Below are 16,150 nucleotides of genomic sequence, written 5' to 3'. Positions count from 1 at the left end.
TCTGGACCCTGACCAAGCGCATCACACGGCCCAAACGGACTCTCAACGGACTCACTCCGACGCGACCATGGGTATAAAGCTTTTCATTCCCCCGCAGGGCATCCCTCGCTCTTTCCTGAAACTCTACCACTGCTATTATACGCACTCATGGCTGGCAGCGATCGCTCTACGTCCCCTATGGATGACTATCCTCTTTTTCTCGGTCTTGATCTCTCCACCCAACAGCTCAAGGCTATTATCATCTCAGAAGATTCTACTGTTGTCCATGAGACTTCAGTCGGGTTCGATAACGACCTCCCACATTATGGGACCACGAAAGGCGCCATTCGTGGGCCTGACGGAGAGGTCACTTCTCCGGTTGCGATGTGGCTAGAGGCCATGGACCTTCTCTTACAGCGCATGAAGGATGCTGGTGTCAATTTCGATAATATTATGGGCGTTTCAGGAGCTGGTCAGGTAAGTCACCCCTCTATCACCGGCCCCTTCGGGTCCCATTGATTTTGCTCTTATCGTTATGTTATGACAGCAACATGGATCCGTATATTGGTCCGAAGAAGCGGATTCGGCCCTGTCCAGTTTGGATCCTAGCAAAAATCTCGCAACGCAACTGGCTCCAAAAGCTTTCTCTCTTCCTAACGCACCTATTTGGCAAGACTCCTCGACGACACGCGAATGCCGTGAGTTGGAACAGGCTGTTGGCGGGGCTCAGACATTGGCAGACATAACCGGTAGTCGGGCATATGAACGGTTTACTGGCACTCAAATCAAGCGGGTATGTACTACTTCTTCTGACAATCTCTCGTCTATGGCTGAATCTCACTTTCTCCTCTGAACAGATACGTCGGTTGAAGCCGGAAACATACAAGGCGACATCACGCATCTCTCTGGTGTCCTCATGGCTGCCCTCTCTCTTCTTGGGTGCCATTGCGCCTATAGAAGTTTCGGATGCAAGTGGTTCGTTCAAATATCTCATCTTCGTGTGATCAAATTTTGGACTGACCGGTCCGCGGAATGCTGCTTTACATAGGTATGAATATGATGGATGTTCTCACATGCAAGTGGAACGACGAGCTCCTGGAAGTTTGCGGCGGTCCCGAGTTGCGTGCCAAGATCGGTCCAGAGCCTGTTCCCGGAGGAACTGTCCTGGGTAAGGTCTGCAACTGGTGGGTCGAACGTTGGGGATTCAACCCAGGTATGGTACATCACATGTTCTCACACCTCCGACTCTGATCATCTCCGCCCAGATTGTTGTGTCGCACCGTTCACTGGAGACAATCCTGCTACCATGGTTGCGTTATCCACTCCGGGAGATGCAATCCTTTCGTTGGGCACCTCGACAACGTTATTACTCGCAATTCCGCCCGCCGATTTACCACCGACCCGATTCACAACATCCCATCTCCTCTCCCATCCCACCCATATTGATGCTCACATCGCTATGTTGTGTTACAAGAACGGTGCCCTGGCTCGTGAAGAAGTTCGAGACAAATACGCCAACCATGACTGGAACAGGTACAACGAGCTCGTGGAAGCTACACCTCCCGGCAACAATTCACACTGGGGTTTCTACTTCCCACTGCCCGAAATCATCCCCCCGAACGTCAAGGGCGACTTTTTCTTCACATCTCAGTCTAAAGACGGCAGCGTCGTTCCGACACCCGTCGACTCTATCCCTGCCGATGCTCACCCTCGTGCCGTTCTCGAGTCCCAACTGCTCTCCATCAAGTCACGTATCGCTGCGATCCTCCCAGCTGACGCTCCACCCCTCCGCCGTGTCGTTCTCACCGGCGGCTCTTCCGCCAATCAAACCATCCGACAGTTCGCTGCGGATCTATTTGGCATGCCAGCATATGTCTCTGAAGGGACGAAAGAGGCCGCTGGGTGTGGTGGTGCGATACTGGCGAAATTCGCGTGGTGGAGGGCTGAGAATGGTGGGAGGGGAACGTTTGAGGAGATGAGGGCGGCTGACGTGGAGAGCATGAAAAGGGTCGCGGATCCCAAGCCGAGTGTGACGAAGGTATACGAAGGGTTGGTGGAGGCGTACAGGCAATGTGAAGAGATGGTAGTGAATGCTTGTGCGGTCGATGCCTAATTTTTTGTCTTCTTTCATGGGTTTTGTCACTTTGCTCGTTCATATTTTGGGCTTCATTCTCAGGGACTTTCGGTGCTCTGCTTCATCTAAATACCTTTCATCCTCTCACGTAGACCGCTCTCCGTATTTTATTCTCTGTGAATCCGGTGTCACATATAAATCACCGTCGCCAGCTTGTAAGACAGGGCTCATGCACGATCCTGGAACGTCACATGCTAGTTTCACACGTTCCATAAAAGGCTATTCCTGCTCTTTTCGCAACATAGTTCATGTTTTCTCTCGGTGATATGTGAGTGTATGATTGAAACATGTTGGTTCAAGGCCAAAGGACCTGATAGTCTATGTTGAAGCCACAACTCCTGCGCTGTGAAAGCCTAGAGCCATGTGGCACTTTCGGGGCCACAAACGGAGAGATCTCATGCTGATGAACAAGGAACTGTGTCTCATGGCGCCCGTCTTCTCAGACTGACACATACACTTATGCCCCACCGTATCACAACCTCCACTGGCGGAAAAGCTAAACGAGAAGGTTGGACACCCTCAGAAATGAGCATTAGCCTTTTCTGGATCCGCACGTGACGTTCCAGGATCGTGCACGAGCCCTGTCTTATCCTCTATTCGCACTGACACATCCATAGACGCCATAGATCTCTTCCTTGAGCTTGATACTACGCCTACTACAACATTATCTGACCTCAAAAATCCTCTCAACGCTTTCATTCTCTGCAGAACATAGAACATACAGTAGAGTAGCGCCTCATTCCAACTTCTCCTGTTAGTTTGAATTTTGGACTCCCATTGCTCAAGAATGGACGTCGCAGATCCTAGCTTCAGCCTTTACCAGATTATCTCCGAACGCGGCTGTCGGATCTACGCTCTGTCCCTCCGAAGTCCTTCTATTACTACCTGAAATGGACGAGTCAGATCTCTTTGAGACTTCTGCCTGTTGTTCTCATCCTATGGATACGTTTGTGTAGACATGAGGAAACCTTTTAGCGTCACGATTCTGCATAGAAGTACAAGAACGAATATCAAGGGTATGATTTGGAAAGTTCAGGGAGCAGATCGTATTTGTTGGGAATAAGACAGTGAGTCCGTTGCATCGAATTGAAAAGATTTGCTGTTTAGTACGCCCTTTTACGTGGTATATCATTGAGGTTGAAGGCCATCACAATTAGATAGAAGCCATGGCCGTACCTCTTCTATATCTTTCAGCGAGTGTGTCTCCACTTGCTGCGTGTGCGTGGTGGTCTACAAGTCAGAATGGTGGATGACCGTCAGCATATACAAAGTGAGATCGAGATGGCACTCACAGAGACACTGATCTCGAGCGGCCTTGGGATACCAATGAAGGACGGTCTGACTTCGCTATGCCTGAGTGAATGACGACCGTTGAGCCTACCATTACAGATTTTTGTGCGTGTTGTTGGTCAAATGTGATCGGGAGCCTGTTTGATGAACGAAGGAGAAGACGAACAACGCGAGGAGATTATTTGAATACACTATGGTGTTGTGTTAGTAGAAGGCCTAGTGCTCTTGGGCCACTCAAAAATGCACAAAAGATGCTTGAGAGCTCACGTTTCGTATAGAACCACGAGATTGAAAGCCAGAGATCTACATATAAGATGCTCCTATCAGGAATCTGGACGGACGTTCGAGGTGAAAACAAGTATACATACAGGTATCTGGAAGTGCCAGGTACTAATCGCATCATGTCAACGATGTGTAACACGCCTAGGAGGTATAAACGGTACGACGTGCCAGGATGAGCATAAGACTCGCGGCGATGCTAAAAATAAATAAAAGTCTCAGCACGGGCTAGTGAGCAAGTACACAGCATCCTTAGAGCCATACCTAGTAATAAGCCCGGTTTCTGTCCAAATGGAGTCTCAGCGTGCTGCGTGAAGTACAGAGTACCAGTGCACGCAGTAGACTCACGGACCGTCCATTTGATCAACTTGTTCACTATGTGATTCATCCTGACAACAAAGAATTAGGTACAAACGTATGGGGGTTGGCCGTGTATATGCTCACCGTGGGAGATCGTTTTGCTGTTTCTGTGCATAGAGCCACATCGAGAGGCCGACGGTGTTCAGGATATCGACGAACAGATCAAACATGAGGGTACATATGATGGACCACCGATATGCTTGTGACTCGAGCCTGTCGATTGACATTCTAGAGAGGAACGCGACGGTAAAAATAGAGCCTATGAGATGCAAGGCGCTCCCTGTCCATGCTATTACTGGGAGGATGAGTGTCCTGGACAGAGCACGAAGCCTGTACGTGAAATACATCTTGTAGATTTCAAAGCAAGGCGCGTAAGTAGTGCTAATTTGAAAGGCGGTAAGCAGTAACAACCAACCTGAACGAGACTTCCACTGAGGCCGACAAACAGAGTATGGATATTGATTGTCCAAGGTGTCCTGTCGAGATCCGGAGGTTTTCCGTAGTTTGTGACTGTTAGGTGGTAGAGATATTCCCAGTTGAGTAATGTGAGTGTGATTTCCAGCAACCTGCTTTGCTCATGTATAAGGCGTTGTAGGAGAGGAAGAACCAGAGTAAACCGGACCAGATGAATAGAACCTAAAGAGGGAGGTGAGACAACCACGATCAAATGATGGAAGAAAATCACATACAAAAGCACGCAGCCACAGCGGATCCTGGTAATTTTTGGTGTAGTACATATACAGCTGAACGGTGGTGACGCCTAGTAATACAGAACTGAGCATCGTCCCAATCTCCATCGCGCCCAGCCGGAGGCCGATGTTCAAATCCTCAGACATCTTGAAGGAAAGGTATCGTCGGTGGTTCGACCGCAAGAGAAGATGTCTTTATGACAGTGAAGATTTGCTGCGCACGCCAAACAACACCACTCATGCGAGTGTATAACAAAGCCAAAAGCAATGCCCGAGAACCTTGGGACCTTGTGCCTGAGTAATGAGAGCGTCGCTAATGATGGACAAGGATTGTTCTCCCAGAGGCTTCATACAGCAATGGTCTCACCTTGTACGAGCCGAAGGTCCGATCCCGCGGCAACTACTATGAATGTCATTGGCGCTCGGAAATCGACTTAAGGAGTATCTTATTGGCACAGTCGGATGACGAATAAAGGTGCATGAATTCAATCTGCAGAGATGAGTCGGAGATGCTATATATCACACATAGTTGGCAGACGTGTAGATCTTCAAAGGCAGATACTAGATCAAATAAATCAGCGTATAAGGCGAAGGAAAGGTAAGCGGGCGCGTACCGAAAGCGACTTTCCAGGATCATTCCTGCAAATCCGATGCTCATGTGAGTGGAGAGTTCTACTTTCAGCGGTTCCGAGTCCCACAAGCCTCTGTCAGAGCATAGGTATGCGCATGCGCTGGCGTGATGTGATCCCTGGTCGTGATGCTTTGTGTGAATAATCAGAATACGGTCAGCAAACAACGGCCTGTAAGTTACAAACTTGTGTTTGCGACTCGGACCCAACGAGCGCGACCGAACCGCGACGGCCGTTATAAAACGTCGAGTATAGCTCGGGAAATACCGCCTGGAGCTGCGCCACAAGCATTATGTGGCACCTCGTTGGCCCACTCGCACGACCAAAACCGTCAACCGCCCATGAACGATACCGACCGATTGATGTTGGCCCTCCTTCAACCCTCCTTTAACGCCGAGAGAGTGGGATCTGATGTATATGCTCCACAACTATCTCCACTCTCATGCCATGTGGACTCGGAAACCGTAGAATGGACTGAATTGTTGTCTTCAAGTGGCCCAGTGGGGTCGCGGGGTATGTTAGAGACAGAATGATAGGGAACTGATGACCACTGAGTATTTTTAACATCATTGACTAGCTCTCGTCCAGTCCAAGCACTGCCCGTAGTCTGTCATAACGAGGGCTGCCCATACCCGTGACCTAAAAAAGCATGTAAATGTTAGAGTGTACAGTACTGGAAAGTGGAAAAAATGGGGTACAATACCGGGTCATAACCTGGGACAATGGCAGCAGAGAATCCATCGGAACCACACCCCGGATTACTACCTAAGGTACGAATCAAGCACAAGCCCATTCAGCCGCCACGCACGACAACGATGACAACAAACGTAGCACTCACCCAAGGTGATATCTTTCAGCGCTTCCGGATGCTCATAAATCAACGGGTTCAAGAACCCGACTACAGGCATCCCCTTCCCAATCAGCTCATCATTAAGCAGCCCCACAATCGACGCCCAGATGGGGCTGCTTGCTGATGTGCCACCAATCGCCTCAATCGAACCATTCGCGACAATCTGGAGGCCGATGCCCAAGGCAGAAACGTCGGGGAATGCTCGACCAGAGGCGTTAAAACGGCCAGAGTATGTGTCGCCCAGGGAGTCGAGGTAATTGGAGACAGCTTTCTCCTGATACGAGGGGCGGGGGAAGATGTTGGAGAAGCCACCGCTGGAGAATGATGCGGCTTGTTCTTGCTTGATACCGGTGGTAGAGCCAACTGAAGTGACACTGGCAGCAAAAGGTAGGTCGTGGATGACAATGGACAAATTGATAGAGAACATACAATGGACAACTCGAGGGAAATCTGATGTGACAAAGATGAAAGGATCAGCAGAGGACTGCCAAGATGTACAAACAGCGACACGCACGAAGGTGAGAAGTTAGAATCAGAGCCACAGTCGTCCGAATACCCAGCAACGCCCCCATCACCAGAAGCGAACAGCACAGTCGTCCCTCGGGCACCCAGTTGTGCGAACGCATTGCAGATATTGCTTTATTATCCCCACCTTCAGCATAATGATACGTGCGGTCAAAGGGGATTGATAGACATACATCAATAGCGGAACGCTTTCCTCGTCACTTGTCTCCGACAGCCCATAGCTTGTCGTCACCACGTTCGGCGTTGTCGGCTCGTTCAGCAGGAACTGAACGGTGGCCAAGAAATCGTCCAGTATTCCCTTCTCGCCATTGGGGTCCTCTGAGATGAACTGTACAGGCACTCCTGTGCTTAACCCAACGGTGTATTGAACGTCGAGGTTCTGATGGACGTCATGCAACAGTCAGTTTCGCTGGCAGGAAACAGAAAGACCAGATGGGGATAGTTCAACTCACCGCCTCGCCGCCCGCCGTGCCACTACCTTGAGGATTGACTCCACCATTGATAGACTCAAATGTGAAAGTCGTATCAGCGGGCATATCAGGTCTAAACTTGATCAAGAACTCCTATGTAGACCGACACGTCGAGAGTCAGCAAACAGAAAAGCATGTGGACAGATAAAAGGACAAAGAGACAAACCGAAAGATCCGCTTCATTCGCATACTCATTGAGGAAGCCGGTGACGGCTATGGAGTTGTTCTTCTGATTGGCAGGGGTTCGAGGGATGTTATACAAGTCTTGAAGACAAACAGGCGTCACTTGCTGTTCGCAGGAGTCTGGTGCAGTTCCGTTCTTTTTATTGTGCCCGACTGCTCCGGGAACGAATAAATTCGGGAGCTGTCTGAAGCCCCGGTGCGAAGCGCGCGATAGCGTTCTTGGAAACCTAACGAACAAACAAAAGCTAATTTAGTACGTATCATTTAAGCGGTGTGGCTGGCGGATGATACATACGAGACCGTGGGATGTACAAACGCAATATGCGGCTGCAACTCCGCAGGTAAAGAATAGCTCAACGTGCGAACAGCCGTCAAATTTGTATCATGATGTTGGTACGTCTTAAAGTCGGCGGAAAGGAGTTCATTGGCTTGTTGAACAGTCACGTCGAGGCTGAACCAGTCGCCTGCGGGTGATACAGCAGCGACGTTCAGGTTATGTGACTTGATCCATGCCTGGACTGCCGATGTCGCTGCGTCCGATGGTGTGACGAATGCCTCGACCTATATCAAGACATGTAGAGGTGTGAAATCAGACTCGTGTGCAGACATTACTAACCAGTATTGGGAAGCGTTGTAAAACGGAACATACCTCTTCTTTCGTTAGGAATTTCCCGTATGATGGGCTGCTGGGGGTACTAACCGCATACAACGACTCCTCCAAACCCGAAAATTTACCCTGTATGAGCGCCACACGCAAACTCAGCGTCTCATTCGGCGCAGCTGCGCCCATTGCGATAAACTCAGCAGGTATACCACTTCGCTTCTCATGCATGTGCATCTTTGGAGAAGCGAACGGTGAGCAGTACACCTGGACGACCGTCAGAAGCGGAAAAAGACAGAGCGTTGCCTGGACCATGGCAGGGACTTAACCAGAAATAAGGCGGGGGGCGAGAAGGACCTGACGATGTATATCCATACATCTAACTTGCACAGAGAGCACGTCTCAGTCTGTCTCGCCTAGTAGGCCGCTATCCATGCCGGACGAGGAGAAATGTCTCAGGAGCAATAGGCAGAGGAAGGCGAGCAACCTCAGAGAGAAACATCACGCTATCACGGATGAGATTGAGACATTGCGGCTCAATCGTCTGCCAACAGGCTGAGACCTGCTGAGACACAAATGTGGCGTCAACCGTGACACGACGCGTCGCAGGACCCTGGCGTGTAAACAGACCATACCGCAGAGTCCAGACACAAGGTCCCAGCCCAGTCACCGGTAGAGGGTCTTTGAGGTCTCCAAGACCTTGTCCAGACGGCCAACAGGTCTTCCAAAAAAGAACCTGCCATACTTAGAATCGAATTAAGTTAGCGATGACTCGAACGGAGGTAGTGGGTCCGACATCCGACAACGCTGAGAAGGATCGATGTCCGAACCTGCCTGTAAGTATGAACGCCCAGAACCTTCAAAATTCCCATCCATCGACACGCTGAATCTTCGTGACTGACGATCGCGCACAAGACTCTTCCAGCCCTCCTGCGCACACAGTAATAAGTACGTCAGTTGAGTCTTCCACCAGCAGAAAAAGGAAGGAATGAACGGGAGGGTTGGAAGGGAACAGAGATCCATACGTACATACACGGCCATACGCATACACACGCCTAAAACGTTGCCGCCAACTATATGCATAAGCTTAAGCTTAAGCACCTACTGCACCCAATTCAGCCGCCGTTGGATGGTCTCGACCTACATGACCTGTCAGTGCAAGCCTATAATCGTGTGCGATCGATCAGTCGCTGAGTGGGACTTGAAGGTCTGCTTGAATGGAGTAAGTAGGCAGGAGCGCCGATTTGGGTGATTCTGAAAGTCGGTCAGTGGCGAGAAACATAGGAGCTAGAGGCGAGCAGGGATAACCTGCAGACGCTGTACAAACACGCGAGCAGATCAATGCAAGCATACAATCGTGCGCGATCGATCAGTAGTGGGACTTGAAGGCCTGCTTGGATGGATGATTTCTACAGCCAGTCAGCGGTAAGCAGTGCACCGGAGAGAAACACAGGAGTTGGAGGCAGTGAGCAGGGAAAACTTTGCATATACACATGCGCGATTGATCACTAGTGGAATTTGAACGCCTGCTTGGATGGAGTAGGGATGTTTCTAAAGCCAGTCAGTAGTTAATAAGTACACCGGAGAGAAACGCAAAAGCTAGAGGTGAGCAAGGAAAATGCGTAGACGCCGTACATGCCATCCATTGAGCGAGAACGACTCTGAATCGGAGGACATGCAGAAGGAGGAGATGGATCATGGTGGAGTGCAGATGAGGCTGACATAACGTATCATATCATACTCGAGTACAGCGTAGTACACTCCCCTTCGGTCTTCAGTCTTCAGTCTGAGTCTTTATAGCGGGCGGATAGAAAGTGTACGAGCGGAGCCAGACATTCTGAAAATTCAAAAAAAAAGTGAAAGCGAAAACGAAACAAACAACATCATAATAGAAGGGAAAGAGATGGAGAAAGAAAATCCACACAATCACAAATGTCGTCCCTTCCACTCACAGTCCCTCTAACCCGTCCCAATCCCGCCACCCCCCTTCATCGCCCTCAACACCATATTCTCCAACGAAACCGCCCTAAACTCCCCACCACCCGCACCCGCATTCGGATCCGGCGCATAAACCGCATCCTCAAACACATACACCACCAGCCCGCCCTTCCCATCCGCCGTCGCGCTGACCCTATAAAGCGGCATCCTCGAGATCTCGTGCGCACGACCGGTGGGGATCACCATCAGATTATGTTTCGCCGCATAATCCTCCACTATCGACTTGAATGTCACTTCTGGAGGCTGCTGTGACCCCGCCCTGATGGCCTTCTTCTTCGCTGCTGCCGCGGCTACTTGTGCCTGCTGTTGTGCAGCGGTCGTCGAAGAAGACCGGTGATGGTCCGGTTTCGTCAAGTTCGCTCGGCCCTCGTCGCCCAGTCTATACGCCTCATCCATCATCTTCAGTCCCTTCCTAAATCCTTCTTCCACAGCCTCCATCATCTTCCCCTTCTTCTCACCTCCACTTCCACCGGGGCCAGCCAACGCCCGATCCATCCACCCCCTCCACCACTCGAACCAATCCGCCACCTCGCCAAGCCGCACGCCGCCCTGGACCAACCAAAGATGCAACACGTCCAACCACTTCGGCCAAAACTCCCTCTCCAACAACTGCCCCATCATACTCTCCCTCACCAACGGCCCCTCCTTCCCTCCTCCCTCCTTCCCATTCGCACTCGAACTCGTCGGGCTAACACTAACACCCCACTCCAACACCCTCTCCAACGCCTCCATCTCCTGCCTCCTCGGATTCACCACAAACCCATCCCTCAACTCCGCCCCCAACTTCGGCAACACATAACTCACGACCAGTCCATCCCACACCTGTGCGCCCAACAACATCCTCCAGTCGTTCAGATCGGACGGGATCGGTTCGCCCGGGCGCCAGTGTCTCAGCATCGATTTCAGTTTCCGTTTCGCGTCGTCGAGGATGTCGTCCATACGGAGGCCGACGTGGCCTAGCCAGGGGAAGACGAGTGTCCTCAGTGTAACCTCCTCTCCTGCTCCTGTGGCCTTCTCCACACCCACACCGACGCCAGGTACCTTGTTGTTGTTCTTCCTGGGACTCCAATCCGCCACCGCACGCTTCACTTTCGGTAGTACAAGTTGATCAAGAATATTATCCTTAACGAACGCCGGCAAGATCTCCGCCCAGGACTCGTACAGCTTCACAGCCGGCGCAGGGTCCCGTGCGTCCCACTCATTGTTCAATGCGGACCGGACGTGCGGGAGCCACACCGTCCACAGTAACGACTCGAACGGCGTCATGACCGTTTCCGCATTCTGCACTGTCGTCGTTGTGGTGGTGGTGGTTCGGGTGCCATAGACGTCGAGCTGGGATGAAGGCGATTTGGCTGCGGTGGGGGTGGAGATACGGAGTGCTTTTCGCCAGGAACGGAATGTGGAGAGGAGGAGGGTGGGTTCTTGTAGTGGTTGCCAATACGCGAGTATTCGTCGGACCTATTCATTCCAAACCAAGTAACGGAGCCAAGGACGCCACCCACAATTAGTAAATGCACTTCCGAAACGGTGGGCGAGAGGAAAGGAAAGGGACGAGGAAAGACTTACGACGGGGGCGATGGCAGCGACGACGATCGAATCCAACCGGTATCGGTCAAACTCTTGTGGGAACTGCGATAAGAGTTTCTCGAAATGTGGCGCGAAGGGCTCCAATGTCGCCCCGTCCATCATCGCGAGCTCTTTCGCCTGTACTTTGATGTCATCCACGACGAGGTGGACTTGTTGTAGCCGGGCGATCACTGCGCCACCACGAATGTCAAAACAAAAATACGCAAGTGATAAACAAAAAAGTCAGTGCTGAACGAAATGTAAAATAATGAGGACATACGCTCGGCTTCCTCGGTGACCCTCTTCTTCAGCCTCGCATCCTCTTCGCGGATAGCCTGCTGTCGTATTCGACCCTTCCTAGCCTCGCGCGCGAGTCTATCTATCTCGCTCACGCTGTGGTCGACGATGGCCCGTAAATTGTATCGTACCTCCGGCAGACGTGTAGGGTCAGTCGAAGGCGTCCAGGAAGCCGTCGAGACTTCTGCTATGGACGAGACTTCTCTGGGCTGGGGCGTAAAAGAGAAGATTTGTCCAAATGAAAGCACGGTAGGTTAGAGGTGAGGTATGGAGCGGGAGACACTATGGAGAAGGACATACCGTTGCGCCCGTCGCATCGATGATGATCCCAATGCCCGACAGCCCAGTCTCCTCTCCAGCCTCGGAGACGATCTGTTCATAAGTCTTATGCTCGATCCTTGTCTTCACCTTCTTCGGTCTCTTCCAAGCATCCTCCCTCTTCTCCTCCTTGCCCTCCTTCGTGACCTTAGCACCCTTCTTCCCACCCTTCTTGCCCTTCCGTCCACCCGCGTCCTCATCGTCACTACTAACAGCTTCACCCCTCCTCCTGGCCTCTTCCTTACTCTGCTTCGTCCGCTCTGTGAAGCCTTTGAAGGCGATACCCATATTCTTCGGTCGAAGCTTCGACTCGACGGGGTTGACGATACCCTCTCCAGTTGTACCTAGACCCTGACCGGCCTGCCACCCCATCTTGGAGAGCATGCGGGCACCAAAGGAGCCAGCGACATTAGATGGTAGAGGGGTGGAGGATCGAGAAGTGGAATGGCCATTGGCCGTGGGTTTGATACCATTGCCATCGCGCACGAAAGCACGCTGAACGCGGGGAGCGCCTCCAAAAGCGGACGGCAAACTGGAAGTAGTAGTCGGTGGCACCGGAGTAGGTTCGATGGCGGAGGGGTGAGTGGAAGAGCCAGGGGCGGCTTTCGTGAAGCCCGAAAAAGACATGGAGGAAGCAGGCGACTTGCTGGTGGTTGTGGCGGCGGCGGCAGCAGCACCGAGCCCTAGACCGCCTCTCCCGGCCGTCCGACCCAAGCCAAACCTCGGCCTCTGTTCTAATTCTGCGTCGTCCTCGTCGTCATCCGCTTCTCGCACGCGCGGCGACGGTGGCTTGTCCATGTCCACGTCCGCCTCCAGCGCCTCCTCCGAAGACTCACTGTCCCCCTCCCCGCTCCCACTCACCTTCTCTCCCTTCTCCGCCCCGTCCTCGTTCCCGTTCTCGTTGTCCGCCTTCGGTGGCGCCTTTGTGCTCGAGCTCACGAACGCCGGCGCCTTTGCCCAGTCGCTCCTCTTCTCTTTCCTCGCCCCTGCTCCGCCTGCCCCTCCCCTCGTCGGCCGCTTACTAAACCCCTCGTCCTCGTCACTATCGTCCGCAAAGACGCCGTAGACGGCATCCTCCCTGCCGTCCCGCTTCATGCGCTTATGCTTGCGTCCGTACGGATTCTGTAAAAGTTCGCGCTCGTCGCGTTCGTCCGGATCCTGCTCGTGTTCGTGTTGATCGACGCCGTCGTCGGAGTCGGGAGAAGAGTCTGAATCGCCGTCGTCCATGAACGCGCGTTTGCGACGGGCCATGATTATGTACGTTAGCGTGTGTTGATGTGTACGTGTGATAGTGTTTAGTGTTGGGGGTATCTGGGCCTGGGGGGAAGAGGCAATGGAGGATGCGGCAGGGAGAGATGGGGGAAGGACGTGGACTGGAACGGGGAATGGAAAGGGGCGGCTCGCGCCTGATATCCTCTGCGTTCTAGCCAGCGCGCTCATTGGACGGTCGAGACTGGCGGGAGCGACGACCCACAATTGGAAATCGTCAGGCCCTCTTTAGACCCACGGCCTGGGCCAGAACCCGCCTCGCGTCCCACGCACAACCACCCCAGATCCACCATGACGCACCGTCCACAAAAAAACCAACTGGCTAGCTCACGGGCCTGGCCGGGAATTGAACCCGGGACCTCCTCCAAATGCCGTTAAGCCCTAAGAAGGAATCATACTACTAGACCACCAGGCCGATGTGATCGGTTCCCCTTTGCTACAAACGACCACAACAGCTCTCAGTGGCACGCTTACGCGTCGCGCGTGCTGACGCGTCTCGCACTTGCCACTTCGCCTTCACCAACTCTCCTGCTCTGCACATCACTCCGAACGACGATGGACGGACAGGCCTCAACATCCTCTGGCGCAATGGACGAGCGCAGACAGAACGCGCTCAAAGCATACCGCGACGTCAGTTCACCTCCTGTAGATAATCATGTTGAAGTACTCATACCTCTGTACAGAAAATGCGGAACCATGAGAACAGCAGCCAGACGTTGAAGACGCGTATGTTCTTTGTTATCTGTTATTCATCAAGGAACTGCATGCTAATTGCCATGCTATCGACTCTACATAGTAAGGTTCTCGTTAAAGGACCTGCAGAAGGACTACGAGAAGACGGAGGATGACATCAAGGCCGTCCAGTCCGTCGGCCAAATCATCGGCGAAGTCATGAAACAACTAGACGACGAACGATGTCCGTCTTCTCCCTCCTTCCTCCTCTGAAATACCCTTAACAACTCGCATGAATGCAGTCATCGTCAAAGCATCCTCCGGCCCCCGATACGTCGTCTCCTACCGCCCCGCCCTCACCGCCGCGAAGCTCAAAGCAGGCACCCGCGTCAGTCTCGACATGACCACGCTCACCATCATGCGCATCCTCCCACGAGAAGTCGACCCCATGGTCTACAAGATGAGTCTCGAGGACCCAGGAGGGGCTACGTTCGCAGGTATCGGCGGTCTGGGCGAGCAAGTACGAGAACTCCGAGAGGTACGCTGCTCGTCCACCCTCTCCTAGCCACTCACTTCTCACTTCTCACTTCTCGCTCAATTGTATGCATGCGTGGTGATCAGGTCATCGAACTCCCCCTGCTCAACCCCGAACTCTTCCAACGCGTAGGCATCAAACCCCCCAAAGGCGTCCTCCTCTACGGTCCCCCCGGAACAGGCAAGACCCTCCTCGCGCGCGCCGTCGCCGCCACCATGCAGACGAACTTCCTCAAAGTCGTCTCGTCGGCCATCGTCGACAAGTACATCGGCGAGTCCGCGCGCGTGGTGAGGGAGATGTTCGGGTACGCGAGGGATCACGAGCCCTGTGTGATTTTTATGGATGAGATCGATGCGATTGGCGGGAGGAGGTTCAGTGAGGGGACGAGTGCGGACAGGGAGATTCAAAGGACTTTGATGGAGGTGTGTTTAACCGTCCTAAGCTGTTTCCGTGTGGCGTGGCGCTAAATAAGTCAATGTGGCCCAACCCCTCTCCTCCACAAACACAGCTCCTAAACCAAATGGACGGTTTCGACTCCCTCGGCCGCACAAAGCTCATCATGGCCACCAACCGTCCAGACACATTGGACCCCGCCCTCCTCCGTCCAGGCCGTCTCGACCGCAAGATCGAAGTCCCGCTGCCGAACGAACAAGCCCGGCTCGAGATCCTCAAGATTCATTCGAATCCGGTGAACAAGCATGGGGATATCGATTATGAGGCGATCGTGAAGTTGACGGATGCGTTTAATGGGGCGGATTTGAGGAATGTGGTCACGGAGGCGGGGATGTTCGCGATTCGGGATGATCGGTGGGTGGTTCTCTCCTTTTCCTTGTTTTGAGATGGATATGCATGCGAGGTGGGGATCTGATTTTCTGGGTGTTGTGTTTGTAGGGATTTTGTACAACAGGAGGATCTGACGAAGGCAGCACGGAAGGTCGCAGAGGCGAAGAAACACGAGAGTACGTCTCATCCTCTCCCCCTCCTTTTTTCCCCTTGCTGTTGCGACTCGTTCAGTGGCCATGGACTAACGCCCCTATTCTCGGAATTTACAGCGAAATTGGAGTTCACTGCATGATCTTTGCCTTTCTTTCTTCCTGACTGTGTTTCTCTCCTCCGTTTTGTGTTTGTGTATTATGATACAGCCAGTATTTGATGAAGTGGAAACGATTCGTGCGAAGAATGCGCCGTCCCCACTCTAGGCTCAGCTTGTGAACCGTCAGGTCAACTTCCCCTTGAGTCTCATGGTGGTTCTTCCATCTTCATCTTGTTTTAACATCGCGCACTGAACTTTCCTCACCAACGGCGCTGTCATCGCGTTCTCGTGTTCTATGTCTATGGAGAACCATTGGCACTTGACAGGTTTTAACCTTTTGAATTTTAGAGGCGAATTGAGCCACGGGTGGTCACCTGGTGGTGTGGCGCGAGATGGGTGTGTGCTGGGTGTGTGGCGTGGGCGTGTTCGAATGTTCTGGAATTTCAAATTCTCGAACTTTCTACCCTGTGCTG

The 16,150-nt window shown here is 52.5% G+C and overlaps 6 protein-coding genes and 1 non-coding gene across 7 annotated transcripts; 2 read left to right on the top strand and 5 right to left on the bottom strand.

The window, feature by feature from the left end:
• Positions 1 to 177: 177 nt before the first annotated feature.
• Positions 178 to 2,092, top strand: STEHIDRAFT_68224 (actin-like ATPase domain-containing protein; the record flags this gene model as incomplete). The annotated part of the gene is made up of 5 exons (XM_007310332.1): positions 178 to 456; positions 527 to 772; positions 837 to 954; positions 1,028 to 1,192; positions 1,245 to 2,092. The coding sequence occupies 5 exons, from the start codon at positions 178 to 180 to the stop codon at positions 2,090 to 2,092; spliced, it is 1,656 nt and encodes a 551-aa protein (XP_007310394.1).
• A 2,054-nt stretch (positions 2,093 to 4,146) lies between these two features.
• STEHIDRAFT_20767 (uncharacterized protein) lies at positions 4,147 to 4,845 on the bottom strand (the record flags this gene model as incomplete). The annotated part of the gene is made up of 3 exons (XM_007310310.1): positions 4,147 to 4,389; positions 4,458 to 4,616; positions 4,732 to 4,845. Coding segments are annotated over 3 exons (516 nt in total), but the record flags the coding sequence as incomplete, so codon positions are not given.
• Positions 4,846 to 5,250: 405 nt separating this feature from the next.
• Positions 5,251 to 5,651, bottom strand: STEHIDRAFT_162847 (uncharacterized protein; the record flags this gene model as incomplete). The annotated part of the gene is made up of 4 exons (XM_007310495.1): positions 5,251 to 5,292; positions 5,346 to 5,370; positions 5,430 to 5,491; positions 5,547 to 5,651. The coding sequence occupies 4 exons, from the start codon at positions 5,649 to 5,651 to the stop codon at positions 5,251 to 5,253; spliced, it is 234 nt and encodes a 77-aa protein (XP_007310557.1).
• A 282-nt stretch (positions 5,652 to 5,933) lies between these two features.
• Positions 5,934 to 8,304, bottom strand: STEHIDRAFT_172688 (subtilisin-like protein; the record flags this gene model as incomplete). Its single annotated transcript, XM_007310494.1, has 10 exons — positions 5,934 to 5,999; positions 6,064 to 6,125; positions 6,199 to 6,584; positions 6,640 to 6,660; positions 6,725 to 6,847; positions 6,909 to 7,114; positions 7,188 to 7,298; positions 7,372 to 7,615; positions 7,684 to 7,949; positions 8,038 to 8,304. The coding sequence occupies 10 exons, from the start codon at positions 8,302 to 8,304 to the stop codon at positions 5,934 to 5,936; spliced, it is 1,752 nt and encodes a 583-aa protein (XP_007310556.1).
• Positions 8,305 to 9,208: 904 nt separating this feature from the next.
• On the bottom strand, positions 9,209 to 13,453 carry STEHIDRAFT_150614 (TFP11-domain-containing protein). Its single transcript, XM_007310493.1, has 4 exons — positions 12,151 to 13,453; positions 11,834 to 12,059; positions 11,554 to 11,744; positions 9,209 to 11,445 (listed from the first exon to the last, which is right to left on the bottom strand). Exons 1-4 carry the CDS (start codon positions 13,417 to 13,419, stop codon positions 9,949 to 9,951), a joined length of 3,183 nt encoding a protein of 1,060 aa, XP_007310555.1. The 5' UTR covers positions 13,420 to 13,453; the 3' UTR covers positions 9,209 to 9,948.
• Positions 13,454 to 13,768: 315 nt separating this feature from the next.
• STEHIDRAFT_t285 lies at positions 13,769 to 13,852 on the bottom strand. Its single transcript has one exon. It is a non-coding gene; the product is annotated as a tRNA-Pro (tRNA).
• Positions 13,853 to 13,974: 122 nt separating this feature from the next.
• Positions 13,975 to 15,828, top strand: STEHIDRAFT_172686 (26S proteasome regulatory complex ATPase RPT4). The gene is made up of 8 exons (XM_007310492.1): positions 13,975 to 14,067; positions 14,121 to 14,163; positions 14,234 to 14,353; positions 14,412 to 14,647; positions 14,731 to 15,066; positions 15,153 to 15,451; positions 15,536 to 15,603; positions 15,697 to 15,828. Exons 1-8 carry the CDS (start codon positions 13,993 to 13,995, stop codon positions 15,717 to 15,719), a joined length of 1,200 nt encoding a protein of 399 aa, XP_007310554.1. The 5' UTR covers positions 13,975 to 13,992; the 3' UTR covers positions 15,720 to 15,828.
• The last annotated feature ends 322 nt before the right edge of the window (positions 15,829 to 16,150 follow it).

The sequence above is a fragment of the Stereum hirsutum genome (assembly GCF_000264905.1).
Source record: "Stereum hirsutum FP-91666 SS1 unplaced genomic scaffold STEHIscaffold_20, whole genome shotgun sequence".
Taxonomy (NCBI): Eukaryota; Fungi; Basidiomycota; class Agaricomycetes; order Russulales; family Stereaceae; genus Stereum; species Stereum hirsutum.
This window is presented reverse-complemented; position numbering and strand designations above follow the sequence as displayed.